Genomic DNA, 9,388 nt, shown 5'->3' on the forward strand with positions numbered 1-9,388 from the left:
AGTCTGCCCACCTTCCATTTTCTATCTTGGCCTCCGAGATTCTTTCGTGCTCTTTCTTGGCTCTGTAGACCGACCAGCGAGGCGTCCCTCCATATGTGGCTTAGCAGGCTCAGCATCAGTAACAATCTAGGCGGCTACCCTGTCTCATATGGGTTGAGAATGTTAGGTCGAGCACCTCCCTCGAGTTGGTGTGTTATCTCAGTACCTATGGCACCAATAACAGGGACAGGGGCCCAGTCAGCGTACTATAGATTTAAACAAACGTAACCAATCCCAGACCCAACAGGGCAACGTTTTTTCCTTCCCAATATATGGTAGGGCCAACTACTCCAGTTTTTCCCAAGTCTGAAGATAGATATGAATCCTCCGCCTCAGATGAGCGGATTATCTAATTTTTCCGCTTCGCGGGTATGTGTCTTTTCCGTTTCCCAGAGATGTGTGTGATCAAAGCCTTTCGGGCGGAAAAAAAAAGATATGACACCGGATTCAGGTATGGTAGCATCGGTAGAAGTACAGCTCGTCCTGACCCGTGAACGGCCTTAGAAAAAGGTCTTGGGTGACGACATAAGGTTTGACGAGCATTCTCGGGTGGTAGAATGGTGTTGGGACTATTGAAACTGTCGATCTCCAACTTGAAGGTGGGCGGGAGATAGATAAGGCCTGCAAGGGCACTGTCTAGTTCTCGACTCGATTATCTTGTATGAGCTGAGTGGTAGACCAATCCTACCATAACTAAAGGGGTGAGGAATAAAAAGAAAGATCAACCTACTACCAAAAGAAAAGGTGATACCCCGCTGAAGGCAGCAAGCACCATCCACTTGCTGGAACGAGGCCTTTCTCAACTCTTGGTCTATTGACGCTCAAGTTAAGTGGAGATCGCAAGTCCTGGTCGACTTGATAGTCTTTATCCCCACTGGGTAGGTAAGTGGGAATCTGATTCATTGATTTGATTGAACCTAGCGGGTAGCGCGCTACGGCTTTGAAGCTGACTGAGCCAAATAGCCGATATTGCGCGAATTTTTAAAACCAAAAGTCTCCGGCCTGTAAAGCTCATGTTCTCCCAGGGACAGGGACTACGGCTTGACCCTCGGGGAAGAACTCCGTGCCTCGGGCGCCTAGATAGTGAAAGGTTACCCCTTTGCAACGCTGGAAGCTAAGCAAAGTCACGAAGCTGGCTGACTACGCTCGAGCAGAGCCCAGGAAAGATGGAAACAGGGGAGTTGGTTGATAAAGATGGACGCGGGTTCGGTCTCGGTTGTTCCGGTTCCAGTTAGAAGACTGGAGTGCCTCCTTTCTCTTGTCATTTTGATTCCTTGGTTGGTCGTGCCATACTTCCTATGAAAAGTGGCTTGCTTTTGTAGCTAGAAGGCGGCGGGGAGTTTCGATTTTGTCTTTCTGGGTTTCGACCTCGAGACCGATAGGGATAGAAGCTATACCGAATAGGTAAGCAGGGTTTGCCTAAAATAAATATAAATTCCGCACAAAAATGATATGTTGGAGAATGAATGAGCTGACCACCTTATGAGTCTGCTTTTAATCGTGCATGAAAATCAGGCTATCTGATCCGTGAATGATGTCAAGTGAACCTCTACTTTAATAAAGTAAACTAACCATAAAGCTGGCAAATCAAAGTCTACCTATGTTCTAAACACTTGTGAAATCTGACCGGAACAAGGCGGATCCCATGGGGCACTTTCACTTTGCCATTTATTTCACTTTTTTTTAGTACACCAAATAGTGATCACATTCAGAAAACCTTTGACTTGCGAAACTTATCCACCCGAAGCTAAGGTTGTGTAAGCAAAAAGGATTTCATAAGCGAGAAGATCAGACGATACTCCGACTCGGCGTAACGTCTTCGTCTTGATTGAAACCAACATGGCTAGCTCCAACGAGCACAAGGAATTGAGCAAAGCAAATATATAAGCATTCTCCCAAGTATTCGCAAGGAAAGAATCCTCAAAGACCTTCACCTTTCTTGCTAAACGTCCTCATTTTCTATTTGATCAATTTGACAAGTCCCGAACTGTCAAAGATTTGACTTTGCTTTGAATACAAAAGAGAGGAAGCTTAAGCTACTGGAACCTTAGGAGTGATTCAAAAGTGTATCCGGCTCCCTAGCTAGCTTGAGTCTTCCTTGATACTGCGGAGGCTGAGAATACTCTGTATTTCTTTCTATCTTTTTTTTTCAACTTTCGAATTCTTCCTCTCTAGCTTGGGGAGGAAGTCAGGTAAGGTGTAAAGTCAAAAATAATATAATTGTTTCATTGTTTAAGCCAAGCTAAGAATGACAAATATCACTTTTGAGTTTTCGACCTAGCGTAGGTTTTCGTATTACGTAAGGGTTCGCCTCTTGAGGAAGCCCCAGCTTATTAAGAAAAGTAAGTAGGGAGGTGAAGCTAGGATAAGTGATCTGGAAGTCTTCCGTTCGGGTCTTCTCCAGTGGGTGGGATAAGGGAAATAGGCGCTAAGAGTCGTCCTTCTTAGCGAGGAAGCAAGTGAATGGTCCTACCTGGTTTTTTCACAATACCCTAATCTTCGTAATCTGATCTAAAATCTCAAATTGCAATCAATTAAGTGTATGAAACTCTTTTCTCTTCTGCAGATGAAAGAGCTTCCGCTTAATCTTATGCCACCGCCCTGGCTGAAGCGCCACCGCCACCAGGCAAGGTTATATATAAATTCATTCAGGAGGTCGATCGGGGCCTTTACCCCTTGGAATCCACTAAACATGCGAAAAAAGCGCATTTTTAGGCCTTGACGAGTCTTTTTCACTTGTCGCATATCCGCTGCTAGAGTAACCGCTTTTCTTCTTTCATAGCTATTCGCCTCTTTCTTTCCTCAAAGAAAGCATTTCCCTTGAAGCCCGGTCTTTTGAAAGCTTGGAGCTGGACTTCTTCTTCCTGACTCGATTCAAAGTTTAATCACACTAAGCCAGAGCCCAACCAGGGTGAGAGAGATAGGAGAGTTGGTACGGGGAACCAATGTCACCAACTGAACTAGCTGTCTCGGATCTTTGAATAGACAGAGAGAGATGATCTTCCTGCGGCCCAAGAGCGTATTCGTTCAAAGAGCTAGCAATGACTTTCTTCCCACCCGGAAATCGTAGTAAGCCGGGATAAATTCATATTCACCCAGGCACGGGATAAAGGGAAAGAGAGAGCCATATTTTGATTCCATCGGTACTAACAAGTGGTATCAAAGTGAGACCGCTCTTCACCGGACTAACTGCCGGAAGAGCCATGATACAGATCTAACCATGTGGGTTGAACCTTAAATAAAGGAAGTGGGTGCTCCCGTGTCTGAATCAAGAGGACTAGATACTAGGCAGAAAGTCCTAGTAGCGACTAGACAGGAAGTCCTAGTAGGTCGGGTGGACCGAGGGGCATAAAGTTCTGGTGGGTCGATGATTCGGACATCAAACGGAGGTTTTCCGTTTGAGTGGGGGTATGTGGTCCTTTGTTTAAGGGGGGATTGTTGGGTTGCATGAGTGTAAATAAAGTCTCACATCTATAACACATGGAAAAGATCATGGATTTAAAAGGATAGAAGATATCTCTATTGTTATGAGGCCTTTTAGGGAGAGCCCAAGAATAAAGCCATGAGGGCTTAGGCCAAAAGTGAACAATATCATGTCATTGTGGAGATATTTTGATTCCATCGGTACTAACACAGACCGCCCAGACTTCACCAACCCTCTGGTCCTCTTGATCGTACCCGATTGAACTTTGGTCATGCTTTCCGGTCCTCCGACATTGTATAAACTTGCACCTGATGCACTTGACCTTGCTAAGACTTTTGCTTCCAAACTAGGACTTCCCTTTGCCTAGCCTACAACTACGTCTTTCCCTTGCCTAGCCTACAACTAGGACTTTCCCTTGCCCAATCTTCCAGATCAAGACTTTCACTACCTAGTCTAACCGACTAATACTTCTTGCTAGTCTTCTGGTCTGACTAGACTTCACTCATTCACATCCAAACATCAGGTCTTGTTTCGATCAACCCTTGGTCAAACTGACCAGACCTATGTGTATTGTCAAACATCGAAACTTTAGACACTAGATCTCAGGTCCTATTTCGATCAACCCTTGGTCAAACTGACCAGACCTATGTGTATTGTCAAACATCGAAACTTTAGACAAGATCTAGTGCTCTTGCACCAACAATGGAGAATCAGATGTTAGACATGAGAAGGGAAGTTCAAACAGATCAAGGAGGAACAAATGTTTAACAATGGTGAAGTCTCGATAGGTCAAAATTGATCAGATGCTAGACAAAGAAAATCCTAATAAATTGAAGTCAATCAAATAAGATTAGGATTGGGTCATGGTATGTCTAGAGTTAAAGTATTAGTCCACTTATCATATAAGAGTACTAGTTGATTGACGAATGTCAAATCATAAATTTCTAATAAAAAATAATTTTTTAAAAATATTTAATAAAAATAGATGATTTTAAAAGTGAACCATCTCAAACTTTAAAAATGCCTATACTTTCTTGCATCTCAAATGTTAGAAATGATTTATCATCGATAAATTTAATACCATCCGTCTCTAAATTTGAAATTCCCTTCTCCTTGGCCTTGCGAGATGAACTCGATCGTTCCATTTGAATTGAAGATTTTGAAAATAAAATAAAATTTAATAATTGAGAGATGAAGTAGAAAAGTTGATGTAAAAATAATGAAATTGAAAAAGATATTTTTAGAATCACGAGACATTTAACGAGACTCAATCTCAACTCAAAACTGACATCTATATTCAAAACTGACATCTATATATATCTTCTATATTTGTCATCGTACATTTGATTTTGATAAATAGTACCATGAAATATACAAATCTCAGTCAAACTCCTTCCTGCTTTGCCAAGTTAAACATGGATGGGGGTATTTCCGGAGCTTCATAAAGAAAAACGGGACGCATTTTCTGAAAAGGTAAAACATTAGAATGTTTTATACCAAAAGGGTAAAGAAACACGCCCCCATCAATTGGACGAGCCAAAAAGAAAAGGGAAATCGGAAAGCGACGACTTCTTTCAGCACATTGAGGAAATCAGGGCCGTTCTCGGTCAACCTTTCGATTGGACACCGACGGCGGATATTCACAGTATCGAGTCTATCGACCACCGTTAGCCAATTCGAGAGTGCCACGTACTCAGCGCACTGGACCATGGGTTGGCTGGCTCCTGCCATAAATGCCGGATCGAGTCGTTAAAATTCTGAGTATTTTTTTTGTGGATGCAATCATCGAATCGTGTTGAGCAGTCGGCTTTCTCCCATATCTCTGTGATCCCGCGCTAGATCGTTTTTTCATCCGGTGAGCTTCCTCGATTCATTGTCACTGTGTGAGATGTCGATTCCGGATTCGCTTTGGGTTTTCTACCTAAGCGAGGGAGAAAACAAGATACCTTTTTCTCCCCGTGATTTAAGGTTTCAATATGGTTATTGGAACGGCTCTTGATCTACATCCAGAGTCCTCGTGGTCCAAGCGGGGATAGATTAATACCGTCGAGTGCATTTCTAGAGAACAGCATCCGCCAAAGTGAAGTCAACGCTGTATGTTTGTTGATGGCATACATGCGTCCTGTGGATTTGTTCTTTCTTAACGATCTCTCTGTTTCGTGGCTCGTACCTCGGATCTTGTTGTTGAAATTTCTGTATGGCAACATTTTTGATAAGGAGACAGAATATGGAGAAAAAAAAATCATGGCACTTTAACTCAAATCAGCTTGATTAAATCACAAGTTATTACCTTTACGCTACGCTGGTGTATGGTATGAATGATTGCATTAGTGTTGCGTATTTGGTGTTAGTTTTCAAAAGTTTTTTCACATCTCATGTTGCTTAAATCATCGTCAAATAGGGTGATTGACTGGGATCATTGATGAAATGTTGTGTGTTTGAAATATTACGAGACGAATAATTATCCTTTTAATTTTGTTTTGTTTTAATGTGCAACATCACTTCATCTAAGCTGTGTCATACCAAATGAAAAGCAATAAATTCACCCTTGATCTAATTATCATGAAAAGCAATAAATCCCGTCACCCTTGCTTCTAGATCTCCATTTATCACTTCAATAAATTCCATTCTTCAAAGAATTATTGCTTCTTGCTCTATTGTTTTTTCTATTTATCACTGAACAAAGTGTCAACCATTTGTTGACTGGTCAGAAGATGAAGATTTAATATCTTGCCATTCATTAAATGGGTTGCTGTTTATTCTCAGGTATGGAAGAAGGTAGTTCTCAGTTGTGTCTTCCATTGAGAGATTTCTATATCCCTAGTTACATACTAGTACCAGAATCAGAAAGGGAGGATATTAAAGAAGAACCAACATGTCCTGTTATTGTTTTTGTCAATTCTAGAAGTGGTGGTCAGCTAGGAGGTGATTTGGTTAAAACATACCGCGAGCTTCTCAATAAAGTGCAGGTACTTTAGTTCTTAAGCTAGTTGTTGGAAGAAAGAAAGCTTCTGTTTGAATAAAAACAATATGCAGAATATATTCATACCAACTATGCAACTGTCTATTACAGGTTTTTGATCTGGGTGAGGAGGCTCCTGATAAAGTTCTGTACAGACTCTATGCCAACTTTGAAAAGCTTAAGTCCGAGGGGGATAGGTTTGCTGAGCATATCGAGAAGAAATTGAGATTAATAGTGAGTGAAACGTTGAGTAAATCATAGATCAAATTATTTCAAGTATTTTTTGTTGCTCTTAGCACACTCTTCATTTTGGTGCTTTCCTTCATCTTTTCTTGCTCATTTTGTTGAGTAGCAACTTGTATATTAGGTTGCAGGTGGTGATGGTACAGCTGGTTGGCTTCTTGGTGTAGTTTGTGATCTTAAACTTGTTCAGCCACCTCCAATTGCTACTGTGCCTTTGGGAACTGGAAACAATCTTCCCTTCTCCTTTGGTTGGGTAGGTTAATTATCTATTTTCCCATTTATTGCCCTTTATTTATTAGGGTTCTTTTCATTTATTGCCCATCAACTGGGGTTCCTTGACCTTGCATCTAAAATCTATCACAGAGTTTTGCATCCTTATTTCTTTTTGGGAGAAAAATTATTCAATACCATGATAAATTCCATGAAAGTTTTTTACTTTTGAATATTTCAGGAAGATTACATTTTTTTCTTCAAAAACAAAAAATTGTGATTGCAATCACTTTACCATATGGCAGGGAAAGAAGAACCCTGGTACAGATCATCATTCTGTGAAATTTTTCCTTAACCAAGTAAAGGAAGCAAAGGAGATGAAAATTGACAGGTATACCTGCTGCCATAAGTTTTAGGGCTGTTGACTTTCTTACTGTACTTAGTTCCTTAGGATCAAGCCTACAAGCCATTTAAGATACTTTCCCTCAAAAAGTAATCCATTTAAGATATCTCTTATTACACACATTTGGATTGACACATTAGACACTTTATTTTTTAAAAACTTTATGGAAGAGAAGTTGACATTTCAATCTAGAGAATACTCTAATGCATCGCATTCTTCTACAATTGAGATATAAGCATCATCCATTTTCATCGTGTTCCCTACTCTCACTCCAACATTCACTAGTATTTTACACATTGCTCAACATCTAATAAGTAATTAGGTTTGCTTAGAATTTAAGGTATTTGTTCAAATTAACTACTTTTGCAAACCTATTAGACAATAGAATTTGTATTATCACCATCATCATCAAGTATTGTTTGTCTCAACTATTTGGAATCCAAATTTTATCTTAATTGAGATCAATGCAAGGATGTATTACCAATAACACCATGAATTAAGTATTTGGAAAAATGTGTTCCTTACACCATTGATAATCGTAGTTTGTTATACCATTGTCATTAAGTAATTTCTTTCGTACATAATTAGATTGCTAACCATTATTTAGTTATTAATGAAACCTATAGGGTTGTCGATGATCATTCATATACTTTTCATTCCTATCTCTACAAAGTAAATCTCTTCTAGTGGTTATTTAGGTACAATTAATCTTTCTACCTAGTCCATTAGAAATCTTACCTAATCCTTCATAACTATTTAAGTAGAGTATTTTGGAGCTCTAAGTTAGGTTGATATGGTCATATAGTTATGTTCAAAGGCAACCAATAAATTCTATAGTTAGAAGGGTTGAATCTATTAGAATTGAAGGCGCAAGAGATAAAGAAAACATTAGTTAATGATGTAAATATAGTATATTAATTCAAATATTCTTGTAGCATAGTCTTGCATAAAGCAGTATAAAATTCATATAATCATGCACAAATAGTTGGGACAAGCATGAGTTGGTGATGATGTTGATGCTCATGATGGTGATTTTAGAGCTTTGAGTGGGTTATTTGTGCAAGTTCATTTATGGATAGATAGGGGGTGAATAAGTAGACCCAAATTGTTGACATTCCCTACGTAAAACACAAGGTTAAACAAATATATTATTAGTGACTGCATGTGTGATGATTCAAGTGCTCAAATCACAATGAGAATAAATATAAAATAAAATAACACACTGCTAAGAATATTTAACGTGATCCAAAGCTCCACTTCTCCTTCACGGCCTACAATGTGTCCAGTTTATCACTCGTGTAAAGTCACTATCACCATCCCTTGAAATGAGGCAATGAAGTAAGGCTCAATAAATCAAGGTTTGCAACTATAGGACTGGTGCACGTTAGAGGGGGGGGGGGGGGTGAATAACGCTCGTCGTTTGTTCATTCTATCACAACACTAGCAGTGGATATTAGTATTAACAAGCACAAGATACGTGGATTTTTTACTTAGTTCCTAACCCCCTAGCATTAATACACCCAAGGCCTATGTAAGGAAAGACGTCTGTCTACTAATGGTCTCCTTTTCGAAACTTTTTCAAAGGCGGAGAAATCCATCTTATAGTCCAAATAATATAAAGATGAAATACAACTGAGGAAGACAAAAACTAAATAACAAACACGTGTGTAACCGATTTGGAAGTTTTCAGCCAGGAACGAGATCCAATTGGGGTAACCAACAAGAACCAACAACACAGAAAACCATATTTCCATCCATAATAAAGGGGCAAAAGTGTCGTCTTCACCAAAAAAAGGACCCTAAACAACCCTAACATCGCAAAAGGGCCATAACATCATCTGTAACAGGAGAAAAACAGTCAAAAGATCACCTTGGCGATGATCCAGGCACGCTCCATTCTCTTAGCGAATCCGGAGGAACTCTCGGAGGAATCGACCACGGACGCCTTCGCTTGAAGAATCGACACCTTTCGGGAGCCTCCAGAAGGAGCAGCAGCGGAGACACCCTGAAAATATAATCGCATAGGAGAAACTAGGGCCCTATCTAGCGTCGACGGCATGGCGCAGTGGAGGGAGCGGCAGGCGGGCGCCATCGGCGAGATTTTTCC

The 9,388-nt window shown here is 40.2% G+C and overlaps 1 protein-coding gene across 1 annotated transcript; it reads left to right on the plus strand.

The window, feature by feature from the left end:
* Nucleotides 1–5,242: 5,242 nt before the first annotated feature.
* LOC141813077 (diacylglycerol kinase 1-like) lies at nt 5,243–7,294 on the plus strand. Its single transcript, XM_074700976.1, has 5 exons — nt 5,243–5,318; nt 6,230–6,432; nt 6,537–6,659; nt 6,793–6,921; nt 7,184–7,294. The coding sequence occupies exons 2-5, from the start codon at nt 6,232–6,234 to the stop codon at nt 7,292–7,294; spliced, it is 564 nt and encodes a 187-aa protein (XP_074557077.1). The 5' UTR covers nt 5,243–5,318; nt 6,230–6,231.
* Nucleotides 7,295–9,388: the final 2,094 nt, after the last annotated feature.

Source organism: Curcuma longa, chromosome 20 (assembly GCF_044706935.1).
Source record: "Curcuma longa cultivar G26 ecotype Majalengka, Jawa Barat chromosome 20, ITB_CL_G26_1.1, whole genome shotgun sequence".
Taxonomy (NCBI): domain Eukaryota; kingdom Viridiplantae; phylum Streptophyta; class Magnoliopsida; order Zingiberales; family Zingiberaceae; genus Curcuma; species Curcuma longa.

Excerpts from the sequence above, each read along its gene's own strand:
- LOC141813077 (XM_074700976.1), top strand. The coding sequence starts at position 6,232 with ATGGAAGAAGGTAGTTCTCAGTTGTGTCTTCCATTGAGAGATTTCTAT. Across the intron at positions 6,660-6,792 it reads AGAAGAAATTGAGATTAATA|GTTGCAGGTGGTGATGGTAC; the intron begins GTGAGTGAAACG and ends CTTGTATATTAG. Across the intron at positions 6,922-7,183 it reads TTCCCTTCTCCTTTGGTTGG|GGAAAGAAGAACCCTGGTAC; the intron begins GTAGGTTAATTA and ends ACCATATGGCAG.